The 15,694-nt window shown below is 42.7% G+C and overlaps 1 protein-coding gene across 3 annotated transcripts in view; it reads left to right on the top strand.

The window, feature by feature from the left end:
- Positions 1-15,694, top strand: part of OSBPL5 (oxysterol binding protein like 5) — a 212,596-nt gene that overhangs the window by 146,187 nt on the left and 50,715 nt on the right. For all 3 annotated transcript variants that reach the window (XM_077321552.1, XM_077321553.1, XM_077321554.1), the window contains exons 4-6: positions 2,371-2,451; positions 6,869-6,970; positions 9,925-10,128. In XM_077321552.1, the coding sequence (XP_077177667.1) occupies positions 2,371-2,451; positions 6,869-6,970; positions 9,925-10,128 (387 nt within the window). The remainder of the gene's footprint in view (positions 1-2,370; positions 2,452-6,868; positions 6,971-9,924; positions 10,129-15,694) is intronic.

The following is a 15,694-nucleotide window of genomic DNA, read 5'->3' as shown; positions in this document are numbered from 1 at the left end:
TATTGACTATAAAGGGGATTAGATCTCTCCTTGTATACCTTTAAGAGCAGAGCAACTTTATGTGTGCAGCAAGAGAGAATGCTTGTCTCACTACTGCAAAAACTTCATTGTTGACGTCTGCAAATTAAATTGCTCTTAAAGCCATAGCCAAAAGCCAAGCCAGTTGGCAGGCCGTGATACTGCTTCAGCTGCTTACGCTTACTGAATAACCAACATCCACAGTCAAAACAGAAATATATTATGAATGTGGTATAAATCTCACCTGCATGGAAAGAACTGAATGCTAATGAAAATGCACCACCTGATGTTGATAAATCAGGCAGAGCCTGTGGTGGTTCTTATTTACTCATTTTATTGCCATGCAAGAGAGCATTCTTTTGTAAATAAAATTTTAATAATAGATAATTTGAATAGGAACTATGACTCCACTGGATATGTGGGTAGTAGACAGCTTGTCCAGAAAACAATTACAAGCTACAGAGAACAGTAATCAGGAAAGGGCAGAAAATTAGCATGTGATCCCTTCTTAATTTTACATGATTAGGAGTAAGAGAACAGGAGCTTGGTAAAGGCCCACACCTGCTTTTTCTTCTTGGTCCAGGTCCTTGAGAAGCTTTCATTTGAATAAGAAGTAAGCTGCTAGCCCCATGAACTAGGATAGGGGGGGGTGCCTTTAAAGTGCATCATTGTGAGATCTTGGGAAACAGTAGTGAAAGAAAACTCTACCTTTTTTGGTAGCTTAGGTATAGATTTTAACTGACAGATGAAGAACGGGTATTTATTTACCCTATGGCATGCGTGTAATGTAGCCAGGAGATCCCAAGATTCTCTGGCAGCCAGGCAAGAGATGTTCAAAGGTGGTTTGCAGTTGCCTGCCCCTGCGTCACAACCATGGAATTCCCTTCCAAGTACTAGACAGGGTCGACCCTGTTTAACTTCCAAGAGCCGATGGGATTGGGCTAGCCTCGGCTATCCAGGTCAGGTTGAAGAATGAGTGGGGGGGGGGGAATAAGAATGATAGGATGCATGACTGGAAAAATAAAATGCATGTAATATAGAGCTTAGATTTCTTTATTAATGGAAGTGTCAATTAATTGTTGTCTTTTTCAATTAAATTGTTTTGGCTGAGATCCAGTGACTTTAAGTGCACATGCTTTCAAGTTCTCTTTGGTGAATACTTTGTACAGTACTACTTGTAAGCATGGAACATTTGATTTTTGTACATGTAAGGAAGAATAAGATAGAGAGTGAGTAAGTCCAAGTGCATGTGACTTGGGCAACAAAATGTTTTTTGTATTCCAGGTGGATCATGTTTAGTGTCCAAGTATTCTAGGGACATTTGCTGATGCCGAAGCTAGAATTCCTTTGGGTATTTTATTCTAGCAATCTCCAAACACAAATGCACCATTTATTTCCCCCAGGCTGCCTTCCTCCAAATTTAATTATGATCTGGTCTTGAGTTCACTTGACCTGCATCGTGTTTAAAAAAGCAATTATGAATTAACCAGGTAGAAGTGTAGTGTAATGTCAGACTGTGAGGCCAAGGTTTAAGTCCTTTGAGGTCTGAACCAGCTGTGACTGATGAGGTCCTTGCAGGAATTGTGGAATAAAGAGTCAATACATTTATGTATATTTTGAGTTTTCAAATGACAGTTTTCAGGAGTTGTGCCAGACCTAAGCTGGTTTGGAAGTGGTTCGTGAAAAGTTCTTTCACACAGGTGGGGTTCTGGCCATTTGGAACTATTATAAGTGGAATGCATCTGTAAGCAGATGGTCTGGGTGAGAATAGATCCTTTTCCATTCTTTTGTCTCTGCCAGACTGATTGCTTGATACTGTGTGATGCCTTTGTTCAAGATTTTTGAGATGTCACCCCTTTAAAAAGTCTATGCATGAAATTCCATTCCCCCACCCCATCTTGTTAACATAAGAATACTTATGTATGTAAGAAAAAGGATATTTTATGTTAATCTTTTTAAACAATAATGTGTTAAATTTAACTTTTTACGATAGCAGCTCTTTGAACAATGATCATGTCCTCACTAACATTCTGCTCTACCTCTGAGTGATGTTCCCAGGTTCAAACCCAGAGAATTCTGCTGCACTATTAATTTCTGTAATGGAGCAGGTGATAACTAACATGGCATCTCCTGTCCCTTCTGGCTCTGCCTCATGCTCTACTGCTTTCCTTGCCACAAAGAATCTTCTGTGTGAGGGGGGTGGGGAATCATATCTCTGTTCATTTTTATTTGGTGTTGCCATTAATTTTATTACCAGATATTTCTTACCAAAGATTGTGTTTTATTTTTTTATTTAAAAAATTATAGCAACAAATTTGTGTTGAAGTAAGTTCATTCAAATGTCCTTTATAGACTGAGTTCAAGTTCTGCAATGGGTCTGATAAAGAGTGTGTATCACCTACTGGAAAAAATAACAAGAAAGAGACTTTGAAGGTATGTGCAGTTTGTCTACATGGTAGAGAATGTTTGTTTCTCTTAAAATGTTGTTAACTGCCCCAAACTAACATAGATGGGGTGGTACATAAACAAAATATTTATTTTTAGAAATGCTGGTTCTCTGATAATCCCTGAATGATTTGAAACGATATTCCCTGGGCCAAAATTATGGGTTCATGGGCAAAACTCAAGGATGTGGGGCCTGGAGGTTCCATGCGAGGTCATTTTGGCCAGGATCCCCTCCAAACAACGCTGATTCTGATCACCAGCATTGTTTGAATTTTAATAACACTAAATTTTAGGTGTCAGTAGCTATTTTTTGTAGTTGTCAGTAGTCTTTTTGTAGATGACAGTAGTCTTTTTTATTTATCTGTATTGTGCATTTTTGTGTTGGATGATGGAAGTTCATGGGAAAGGAAATATTCTCTTTTTCTTGCCCCCCCAATAAAATTATTATACAATGTCCCCCTAAAAAATCTAGAGGAATTATACCAGTGCCTCTGAATAAATTAAGTACAGTATGGTAGTCGCAATTATTTCCCTTTTCATTAATATGCTAACAATTGTCAACATACTGAATGAGTTCAGTGTTTTCATGAATAAAAATAGTGGATGTAACAACTTTAAAATGAATCATAGATTACTCATTAAGTTTTCTGCATGACAGCTTTAGAATCTATTTACAGCAACAGCCTGCAATAAATATTGAGCAGGTGTACAGGGCAAAGGTCTCTCGGAGCAAATTGCTCCACATTGGCTTTACCAAATAATGCAGAATTGAAAGAAAGGCAGTTCTTTCAATGCAATTGCTAAGAAATCTAATGTGAGTTGGAGAGAATACTTACTCCTTGATCTCAAGTAGCCTTCAGCATAGAGTCTTATCATGTACATGCATTTACAAGTTTAAATGGTTTCTTATGAAATTGACAATGCATACCAATCAGTGCTCTCATATTTTGTGAGAATAGGATTAAATTCATTTACAGCTGTGCTTCAAAGTTATTGGAACGACTTGTCATTTATTCAAAGCACTTCAAATAATCTCAGTTTTTAGATACTGTCAAATGAAGTAAAAACTGTGAACATATGACGGTACCTTATCTTGAGTGAAACCAGTGGTCCATCCAGTTCATACTGTTGTCTAACTGGAAGCACCTCCCCAAGGTCTCAGGCATAGGAAGGTAATTCAAAATGCTGTCTGCTATTGGTGAGCCTTTAAAATGGTGATACTAGGAATTTTACATAGGATCATCTGGTGCAAGCCATGTGCTCTGCCTGTCCTTCACCTGCAGCTAAATATGTGAGCACCCTTCCAGCCACATGGATTCATACTTTGCCACAATCAAATTTGTTTTTTACTTGCTCCACAGACTGGTTTTTGAACCTCCTCCCTAACCTCAGTTTCAAGACTGCTGCTACAAGTACAAGGGAAGAGGATCCTGTTTCTTAGAGTTAGCCAGCCAGCTTGTTGAGTTATGCCTGTCTGTATCTCTGCCCACAAAGTTAACTTGTTGTAGTTATTTAAAAGAAGTTATTTAAAAGAAGGCAACACATTGCTTCCCTTGGGAAGGTGCCATGGCTCAGTGGTAGAGCATGGCATACAGAAGATCCCAGGTTCAGTCCCTGATATCTTCACTAAGGATCGGGTAGTACGTGATGTGAAAGATCTGGAGAACTCTGGCCAATCTGAGTAGACAATATTGACTGTGATGGACCAGTGGTATGATTCAGTATAAGGCAGCCTCATGTGTGCTAAATTTGGTGACTTGGTGACCAGTAAGCTGTGGATGCTGGAGATGAGAGAACATAATAAACGTTGTCATCTTACAAGTTTAAGTGTTCTAGTTTAACCTTTTCATGAAATAGAATTCAAATTGCACTTCTCAAAAAATTTAATTGCTGAGGAACTATACTGGGTATAAGTGGTTGAAAGTAAATATATCTAATTCTCAACCTGTCCAAATTTGAGGATACTTAATTCCAGATATTGTACAAACCTGAAACTCCTCCAAAGTTGCAGAAAAATCTGAAATTAAAAAACTCCAAAATGATTAAAGGGTACCTATAGCTAAGAAATGGATGATCATTGTGGCTGTTGTTAGGCAATCACAACAGTTTTGCCAGCATTTCAGAGTTGATTTCTGTCAGTAAAAGGTAGGTGGCATGACCCTTTCCAGAGCTTTGGCCTTTGAGGAAAGACTCACCAAGGGCTGGCAGCAACTACCAGATGACTTGCTGCCAGCTGACTTGCTCACACCCAGTGGTGTGAGCAAGTCCTGTTGTTCAACAGCAGCTACTCTACAAATGCCCATGTTCTACAGACTAGAATTTGGAAGACAGAGGTTCAAATCCTTACTCTACTGTGGAGGCTCACTGGAGGGGCCAGTCACACATTCTCAGCCTAACCTGGCTCTTTTTTTTAAGTACTAATTTTTATTAGTAGTTTCAATACAATTAAAAGAGAGGGGGGAAATAAAATTAAAAATAGCATAAAAAAGGAAATGAAAGAATAAACAATAGACATATTGGTCTCACTACAATAAATATTTGAGTTTCCAGTCATCCATATGCTAAAAATCATTGCTTATTCATTCAAGTTTATCATTTATATCCATGTAACCTTAAAATTATTGTTACAATTATCATTTTTAGTCTCTAAAACCACAAGTCATCAAATGATTTTTATCTCTGTAAAAGAGCTTTACAGTCATTTATAAAAAGTTGGTGATTTTTCTCTCATCAAGTTTAGCCATTTCTGCAAATTCTCTCATTTTCATCAGCCAATATATCAATTAGATATATTTTTTGTTTTCCTGTTGTGAGCATACAGTAATTGAATAGCTGTTATCATATATAAGAGCAGAGTCCCATGATTGTTTTCTAAATTTCTATTGATGAGTTCTATAAAAAATACTTCTGATTTCATTTGAAGATTAGTATTTAGGATCTTTTGTATACATGCATGTAATTATTGATATTTCCAGAATGTTTATACATTTTATGGAATCTGTCCAGCATCATATACCACCTATACATCATCTTATAGACATTCTCCTTAATGTCTAATGTTTAACAAGCCTAGTTAAAGGTGAAGAAAATAGGCTTGTTAAAGCTGAAGAAATATAAGCTACTCTGCTACCCATTGTAGAGAAAGGAAGGGTATAAATAGAGCTGAAGGAGGGGGAAAATAAATAGCTGGTGGGTGGGTGAGAAGGAAATAAAGAAACAGGGAAAGGGTGTGGGGCTTTCTAGGAGAATATGATGGCCTGTCCCTGGCTGGGCTGGAAATCCAGGCTTTCTCCCTGTGGGGCCAGGAGATGCGGGCTATGCTTAGCTGTGCCTCTGACTGATTGACTGACTGGCTTAGCTGTGCCAGCCTCAGAGCTGGCAGCATTCCCAGCTGTGGTTATCAGTCTTGGTGGGAATCTAAGCAGGAAGCCAGAGGTGAGTTGGTACACAGTCCAAAAGCCAGAAGGCAGACAGCAAGATAGAGTAGTCGGTAATGGTCTGAGATGTCAGGGCAGGTTGCAAGGAGATCAGAATGGGTAGGAATCTAGATGCATGGATGTGGACAAGGCAACAGTTTCACTTGTTGCACCCACTTACTCTATGCCTCAGTCTCAAATAGGCATGGTCAGGGGATGAGGAAAGCTCCTGTGAAGGCTTATGTGGAGCGTGCAGGTCTTTCAGCCCTCATCCTGTGAGAAATCAGATAAGTCCTCCAGTCTCTGGTAATAATGAGCAGCCAGCTGGGCAGTCCACCTTCTGCAACTTAGGTCTTGCCTCTGCCTTTGTTGCTCCAGAGGCTCCCTTCTGCTCAAAGCTTCCTGGTTAGTGCTTGGCTGAGGCTTCTCCTCTTCCTCCTCCTCTGCCTCATCACCAGCCTCAGTGGTCTAACTCCTGACAGAGGAGGAAAAGAGGATATAGTGTTGGGAAGGTGATGCAGAGGAAAATAATGTGTCCTCAGAAGATCTAGCAGATTCCCTACTGTGTATCTAGGCCCAGCCGGGTGACCAGTACCACACAACTGAGGTATTGTTTTCATGGGTAGAGGTTATCAGGGGAGGAAAGGAGGGGTAACTAAAGAGGAAAGAGATTAATGTAGATTGACTGGTGGCTAGTAAGGAGGCAGGAGTAGAGGAAAGGCTGTGGGAGCTTTCAGGGAAGAGATAGGAAGTCGTGAGGGGATGCCCCCCCCCTCCCAAGTCCTTTGGTTCCCATTAGTTTCACCATAAATCTCAGCTGCTGTTCTGCCGCATTGGTTGTTGCTGCTTGTGAATTCCCTACAATTCTGTTTTGGTTTACTGAGGAATTACATCTTATTGTTGCTTCCTAATTTTTCTTTCTCTTTTTGTTCATGCAGTAGAAAACAAAACAAAAAACATTGTTTATTACTGCTATTTACCTCTAACAGGTACAAAAGAAAAATTATAGACAGGAGAAGAAAAGAGCCACCAAGCAACTCTTCAGTGCTTTGAAAGATCCCAGTGTGGTCATCATGGCAGATTGGCTGAAGGTAATTTAGCGCAAAATGTCATCTTAAGAATGCATTGTATTTTGTTTCTAGAGATATACTTCCATCATCAACCTTTTGCTCAAAGATTACTTGCTACTTGTAGATAGATAGATACATTTATTTGTACATAGCCATAGGCCTTTACAAAGTATAAAATATAAATTTACAAACAGTAAAATAGAATAAAAGGAACTGTATAAAAATATAAAATTTAAGACCAAAAAAACCCGAAACAGCATACAAAGTGCAGGAGTGTTAAGAGGCTGCCTTAGTGGTTGTAACATTGGCCCTTATTTTCCTTGCAGCCAAGGCAAATAGGGCGGTTTTATATGTTACATCATCAACCTGGTCAGATAAAAGATAGATTATCTTTTCAGCAGCGGAGTGAAAGTTAGAACCCCGTAAGATCTCATTGAGGAATTTGGCTCTGGGTTGAGCATAAAGTAAGCAGTCAAAGATGTAGTGGGGTAAATCCTCCAGAGCTTGTGCACCACAAATACAAAAACGCTGTTTTTTTGGCGTACCGCTAAATCGGCCCGCCAGTACCTCTGTAGGCATCGTTTCAAATCGAAGTGATGTAAAAGTTACTCTGAGATTATGGTTAGTGATCTTCATTAGATAAGAGGATATACGGTGGTCATATTTAAACCGCTTAAACCATGTTGCTGACTCAGTTTTCAAAATTTGCATTCTGTCTAACTGGGCATCACTTTTGAAGATCCAGTCTCTAAGGTGAGAGTTATTAGCTGAAGGATTTAGGAGGTCATCGGGGATGGAGTAGTGTGCAATAAGGCTATTAATAAGGCTATGCCGTGCTGGATCCTTAGATAACATTATATTAAAGGACTAACGACTAAATTTGTTTAAGTTGGCTAACCTAAGGTTTTTCCACTGTTTTAAAATTGCCAAATGTACTCGGGCACTAAGAGAAGGCAGACCTGTTTCTGCCCTCATCAAAACAGCCGGAGTTCCCCTAGGTAGGGCTAGAATTCGCCTTAAGAATATATTTTGAACAGATTCTAGCCTAGGTATGATGTTTTCCTTCCATCCCCAGACCTCTACTCCATACAAAAGATGGGGGATAACCTTGCACTTGTATAATTTGAGGGCTGGGTCGATGAGGAAGCCTCCTGTTGTATAATAAAACTTCAGAATAGTGCCCACTAGGCATGTTGCAGAGGCTCTAATGGTGTCCAGATGAAGTTTCCAATTCAGCCTCTCACTAAATGTGATACCCAAATATTTAAATGTATTGCACTGGCTAACAGAATTTCCAGATATGCTCCAAGAGAACTTTTTGGCCCTTTTTCTAAAGACCATTACTTTTGTCTTACTTGCTACTTAAAAATAGTTCTGGTGCAAAAAATACCTGGAATGATTTTTTTAAAAACTGAGACTTGTGTCTGACAGAGTGGATGATAGAATTGGAGCCAAAGAAATTTGGAAAACTTCTAAGCATCCTGATATACCAAAGGACCTCTTTGTTTTAGAGTGCCTTGCTGCAGAAAGCCAAGGTTCCTGAAAGCTATTAAAATTCATTATTTGCACTAAGAACACAAGAATGCTTTTAGAGGAAAGCTAAGGATGCTAGTACCAACTGTTCAGTGGTCCATGTGTTCCCCCAGGCATGCTGGAACATTCAGGCAGACGCCTTTCCCTATCCTTACTATTTAAGATCGCTTTAATGGGAATTCCCAGTGATTGATCTGGTTGTTGTTGTTGTTGTTGTTAGGTGCAAAGTCATGTCTGACCCATCGCGACCCCATGGACAATGATCCTCCAGGCCTTCCTGTCCTCTACCATTCCCCGGAGTCCATTTAAGTTTGCACCAACTGCTTCAGTGACTCCATCCAGCCACCTCATTCTCTGTGGTTCCCTTCTTCTTTTGCCCTCAATTGCTCCCAGCATTAGGCTCTTCTCCAGGGAGTCCTTCCTTCTCATGAGGTGGCCAAAGTATTTGAGTTTCATCTTCAGGATCTGGCCTTCTAAGGAGCAGTCCGGACTGATCTCCTCTAGGACTGACCGGTTTGTTCACCTTCCAGTCCAAGGGACTCGCAAGAGTCTTCTCCAGCAATATATGGATATAACATACAGTATTTGCGGGCTCACACAGCTACAGTGTTAACGAAGTAGGCATGTAGAGAGCAGTTATCAACCTAGATTTTTGAGATGAATATTTGGTCTTCCCACACTTAATGAATTTTACAGTATAGTATGGTTGCCAGTTCAAAAGCCTCAATTCTTTGACGCTCGCCCTTCCTTATGGTCCAACTTTCGCAGCCATACATTGCAGCTGGGAAGACCATAGCCTTGACTAAACGCACTTTTGTTGGCAGGGTGATGTCTCTGCTTTTTAGGATGCTGTCTAGATTTGCCATAGCTTTCCTCTCCAGGAGCAAGTGTCTTTTAATTTCTTTGCTGCAGTCCCCATCTGCTGTGATCTTTGGAGCCCAGGAAAATAAAATCTGTCACTATCTCTATTTCTTCCCCATCTATTTGCCAGGAATTGAGAGGGCCGGATGCCATGATCTTTGTTTTCTTGATGTTGAGTTTCAAGCCAACTTTTGCACTCTCCTCCTTCACCCGCATCAACAGGCTCTTTAGTTCCTCTTCACATTCATTAGAGTGGTATCATCCGCATATCTGAGGTTGTTGATATTTCTCCCTGCAATCTTGATCCCAATTTGTGACTCCTCTAATTGATCTGGTAGCCTCGTATAAATACAAAGTATATAGGGTTATTGTCCTGACCCGGATAGGCCAATCTCCTCAGATCTTGGAAGTCAAGCATAGTGGGCACTAGCTAGTATTCCCACAACAACTGCATGAGGCAGGTTAAGATTTTGGTTTCAGCCACTGGTTACTTTGAACCTATTAGGCAAGAATGTTGTTTGCTGGGTGAGAGTGTCTTGCTTTTGTTAAGAGGGAAATCTTTCCTTATTCTTGTTTCTAAGATTCGTGGAACTTTGAAAAGCTGGACGAAGTTGTGGTGTGTACTGAAACCTGGAGTGCTGCTGATCTACAAAACACCAAAGATTGGACAGTGGGTAGGAACCATCTTGCTGCATTCTTGTGAGCTGATTGAGAGACCCTCCAAAAAAGATGGGTTCTGTTTCAAACTTTTTCATCCTCTGGACCAGTCAATTTGGGCTGTGAAGGTAAGTGGATGCAGAACTTAGCAGATTGTGTCAAGTATCCTCAAAGGACAAATTGGGCTCATAACTTGTAGAACGCTTTTGATATATCTCTGCAATCTAATTCTGGAAGAACACAGTATTAAGATTAAAAAAAGAGAAAAACCTCAGAAGTTCAGGAAATATTTAGCAGAATTCCCTTTGTGGAGGCATACCTCATGTTCTGAATGCTGAGGAAAAATTGTTGATTAAGATTTTGACTGTGTGAATCAAGAGAACCTTCCTACATCAAGAGAGCAATCTTTTAATTGTGCTTTGTAATGGCCTTTGGCTATATACAATAAATGTTATCATATTGTAAGAGAGCAGTCACTTGGCACTTCCTGAATAGGTGGAGGGCAAGACAAAACTGGAGACTGTGCTGAAGATGGTCAGTAGCAGTTTGTCTGAAGACAAAAAAATAAGCTAGGAAAAGTACAACTACATTTTACTGGGAGTAGATATAGAAGCTAAGACTTGCTTTGGTGAAAGGAGTGGGAAATTCAAGAAAGAAGATATTTCATTGGACAGGAGGTATAAGGAGGTAGTGATATAACAAGAATCCAACCTATCTATGCGCATACACATACATTGCTATAATGGTTCCAGTTTTAAACTTGTTGCTCTATATCGGTGGTCCCCAACCACCAGGCCGCCGGGCCACAAAGGCCCCGGCACCGGGCCGCGGCTCCCTCTCCCCGACCCCGCCCCCCCGCAGTAAGAAACTTCCCAGGCAGCAAGCAAATTGGCTGATTAGCTTGTGGCCCGGCAAGCTTCATTTTGTGGGAGGGGGAAGCAGGGCCGTGCATGCGCAACGCTCATGCGTGGCAGGTCCACGCATGTGCGCTTGCGGCCGTGCATGGTGCGTGTGCGGCTGCACATGCGCGGCCGCACGATCGCCCTGCCCACCACCACCGGTCTGCAGCCTTAGGAAGGTTGCGGATCACTGCTCTATATAGTACTTCCTCATAAAACCACAAACCATAAAATATAGGTAATGGACATTTCTTATGAAACCAGAGCATTTATTTCATTTCTGTGATTCAGAGAAGGTCCTTGCAGTGTTGCTAGGGCCTGGGGCTATAATCCATGTTTAGACCTCTTGAATACGCCTTGCACTTTCTCATTAGCTAAATTCTTCTTATGGCTAATTTACATTTCTGTCTATCCTGCGTCTGCCTTGTCTTCACTGGACTACAAAGCTTACCTGCATTTAATTTTTGGCCTCTAGCACTTAAGTATCTTTTGCTTTATGTGTGCCAAAGATCCTGAAACTTTTCTTTTTTAAAGAATCCCCCTAACATTGTTAAGAAATAGTATGTTGTCCCTAAGCCATAAGTAAATAACATTTGGTAACTGTTTTGGTACTTGGACTCCCCGATTATAGCTTAACACAGCCTTTCTCGACTTTTTTACCATTGAGAAACCCCTGAAATATTCTTCAGGCCTTGAGGAACCCCCAAAGTGGTGCAATATGTATATATACATATATTAACTCCCACTTATTGAGGAAACCCCCATGGATTCACAAAACCCTGGTTAACAAAGTCTGTCTTAACATCTGTCTTGTTGCTCTGTAGGAGTAGCATTTACCCACTATTGAAACTGGTCTGTTGCTATAAGTAATGATTCTGCAGACCTACAGCAGAGAGACTGTGAGGTCTTTTCAGGGCAGTGGGTTGATCACTCAACGCAAAATGTGTGGAAACAAGTGTGAATATTGGTGTTAGAAGTGTGGACTCATTTTTTTGCATTAGGGTTTTGTCAAAGCCATTTGAGAAGCTTCTAGGTAAACCTCTGATGACTGGGTTCACTCTGAGTAGATCCTTTATTTCTAAAGTTAGCCAGAGATAAATTCAGCAGTAAACCACCACTCTTAAAAAATGTTTGTGACCAAATAAAATTTTAAAACATCAAATTTCTCTTTAGTAAAAAATGATATTTTGGAATTCAGAGTGAAAGCTTCCTATATAAGAATAATAAAATTATAATTATATTAGAACCAAACTAGTATTGCCAAGAAATATGTAAACTTCTGAGCTTACAGGTTCTTTGGGCTGAACATTTTTTTTAATTTGCAAATGAATGAAACAGGACAATGTGAGAAAAAATGTTGGTGAATGTAGTAGAAGCCTTAATAACGAGATAGCAAGGAGCCAACATGGGTACTGGTGTGTTTTTGTCTACATGGTAAATATGCTTGACATTTTTATCTAACCGGCTGAGTTGGGAGCCTTAAAAATGAAATGGTATTAAGTCAGCTCAAGAAGTATAGTTTATCTATTATTCATTTTAAATATCAAGTTTGTTTACTGATCACTCTGAACTAAGAACCTCTTGAAGAAGAATGCTAATATGACCAATATGGAGAGGGCAGTCTCCCACTGGTGGCCAATAGTGGGGCTTCCTTGCCCTCCTCACTACTTCTTCCAGCCAGTGAGCAGGGCAGAAAAAAATCCAACATGGTAAGTCACCCTGCCTTCAGCCAGCTGGCTGAGCACTGTTCTCCATCCACCCTGTATTCCAAGAACAGCAGGGGGGAACAGCAGCCTGCTCAGGCACAGTGCAGGCCATTAGCCTACTGCCAGGGTGGTCTTCAGCCAACTGGGCGAGTGCTCTTAGAGTCATCTTTAATCGCTCCTACGGTTAAATAAAAGGGTAAGGCCACCTGGGGAGGAGTTAGGGCGGGCCCTGTCCAGGATAAAAACTCAGAGGGCCCAATCAGGGCCAAGCAGCCAATGGGGAGGCACGCAAAGCGCCTTCCTATTGGCCCCTCACCAGGACAGACCAAAATTCCATTCACCCAGCCCAGTCTGGCTGCAAGTCTGCTCCTGACCACCAAAGGGAGAGGAGGTCAGTAGGGCTGCCAAGGGGGATGAGAACAGAGGCTGCGCTAGCCCTGAAAGCCAGTTTGGTGTAGTGGTTAGGAGCGTGGACTTCTACTCTGGCATGCCGGGTTCGATTCTGCGCTCCCCCACATGCAACCAGCTGGGTGACCTTGGGCTCGCCACAGCACTGATAAAACTGTTCTGACCGAGCAGTGATATCATGGCTCCCTCAGCCTCACCCACCTCAGAGGGTGTCTGTTGTGTGGAGAGGAAAGGGAAGGTGACTGTAAGCCGCTTTGAGCCTCCTTCGGGTAGGGAAAAGCGGCATATAAGAACCAACTCTTCTTCTTCTTTTCGCCCCAAGGCTGTCCTAACTGTCAAGTCCAACTGTAAACTGCCTTAGAACCCTGACAGAGCTGGCAGGAGGCTGCAGAGTGCTCCCCCTCCCCCCTCCCCCCTCCCTTCAGGCCTGCTGCGAAGGAGCCTCTGACAGGCCCGGACTGAGGGGAGAGAGGCCTTTCCAAGAGCAATGCAGGGGAGCCTGAGGGCCTTCCTTTTGAGGGGGGGGACTTTCCCCTTCTGCCAAACAGTTGGCTGACAAGGAGGCCACAGAAAAGCCCCTTCTCACTTAAAATATTGCTCTGGCCAGGGGTTAGACACAGCCAAACCATGTGTCTTTCTTCTTTGCAACTCTCTCATTATTCTGCAGATGAAACTGGTTTTTTTTGTCTCCTGTTTCATCTGCACAACAACCTTGTGCAGTAGTCCTCAACATTCAACCCCATGCCCTTACAGACTGGACAACTCCTCCCCTTCCTCTTCCCACTGCCAAGCTCTAGCGCCCGTTGTATTCTTGGAGACAACGGGCTTTGCCCCTAGTAGAGTTATAAAGTTGGAAGATGCCTCCATGGTCATCTAGTCCAACCCCCTGCACAATGCAGGAATTCACAACAACCTGCCCACCCACAGTGACCCCAGTTTCATGCCCAAGTGATCCCTCCACCTAAAATCTCCAGAATCTAGCCTGGCCTGGAGGAAATTCACCTAACATCCCACAGTGGCTATTAGCAATTCCCTGGGTATTCAAGGAAGGGCCACAAGAGACAAACAGTGGCACATCCCTTCCTGCCCACCCACTCACAATCTGCCTGTCCATAAAATCAGCATTTCTGTCAGTTGACTGTCTAGCCTCTGCTTAAAAACCTCCAAAGAAGAACTTACCACCTCCCGCGAAAGCTTGTTCCACTTAGGAACCGCTCTGTCTTCTCCGTCCTCCTTGCCTCCAGAGAGTGGGGGGGGGGGGAAGGAAAGGGCATCTCATACTACCCCATTGTGTTCGTCTTAATATTGGATTAAAATGTAAGTACTATTTTTTTTAAACTCTTTTCTCAAAAACACCACGAAAACAAAAGGGTAAAATAAAACAAACCTCTTATGGAGTGGGGAAAAGACTAAGAAAAGAGACTTAAGCTTTCTAATGCCTTCCCCCATTTCCTTCCATGAGAAAAGTTCCATGAGAGCCAGTTTGGTGTAGTGGTTAGGAGTGCGGACTTCTAATCTGGCATGCCGGGTTCGATTCTGCACTCCCCCACATGCAGCCAGCTGGGTGACCTTGGGCTCGCCACGACACTGATAAAACTGTTCTGACCGAGCAGGAATATCAGGGCTCTCTCAGCCTTACCCACCTCACTGGGTGTCTGTTGTGGGGAGAGGAAAGGGAAGGCGACTGTAAGCCGCTTTGAGCTTCCTTTGGGTAGAGAAAAGCGGCATATAAGAACCAACTCTTCTTCTTCTTTTTTACTTTTGATTTAGTTTGATATCCTGCACTTCCTCTTTATATCCAGTGCTGCTGCTGAAAACAATGTGTGTGCATAATGAAGGCAAGCCATGATCTGTCCAGATCAGGCATTCTCAACCAACGTTTTGTAAAACCATGAGGTTTCTTGAGGGCCTTGGAAGGGTTTATCGAATGCGTGAAAGTCAATATTTTAATATATTTTGAACATTTGTTAAGCATGTAGGCACTCCTCCATTGAGGAACAATTGAGACAAGTCTTCCCTGTCCCCCTCCTCTTCCTCCTTCCTGCAGGGAGAAGAGCTGCTCCACTCTGCTGACCGGCTTCATGAATAGTAAGCCGTGTCCAAGAGCAGCGAGGAAGGAAAAGGAGGACCCAGCCTGCTTGGCAGCTCATCTCTGCTGTGAGCTGCCAGCTGTCAAGTGGCAGTGCAAGCACAGGGCCTGCCCTGGTGGCCCTGCTCTCTTGCTGGGCCTCTGCTCTCCCATGGCTGAGGCAGGGTGGGGAGGGAGCCAGGCTCACTTACCAGCCCCATGCCAGTGAGTGAGGCCTCTGCTGTCCCTTCACCTCCAGCTCTACCAGGCTGGGGAAGGGGGGAAAGAGAGCTGGACCTGCTCACCAGCCCTGCTCTGTGGCAATCTGCCAGGTATCAGGTAGTGCCGTGGCCAGAGGGCGGCTCTGCTGGCCCTGCCTCAATGTAAGACCCCCCTGCTTCGCATGCAGAAGTCCTAGGTTCACTCCCTGGCATATCCAGTTCAAAGGACCAGGTAGTGGGGTCTCTGGACAGTTGCTGCCTCCTGAGTAGCCATTGCTGACTTTGATGGTCCAAGGAGTTGCACCCAGATGCAAGGCACCCAAGAAGGCCACAGTGCAGGCATGCACACTAGCGCCCATTGTCCTCCTGGGTGCAATGAGCTTTGCCTCTAG

The sequence above is a fragment of the Paroedura picta genome, chromosome 2, assembly GCF_049243985.1.
Source record: "Paroedura picta isolate Pp20150507F chromosome 2, Ppicta_v3.0, whole genome shotgun sequence".
NCBI lineage: Eukaryota > Metazoa > Chordata > Lepidosauria > Squamata > Gekkonidae > Paroedura > Paroedura picta.
This window is presented reverse-complemented; position numbering and strand designations above follow the sequence as displayed.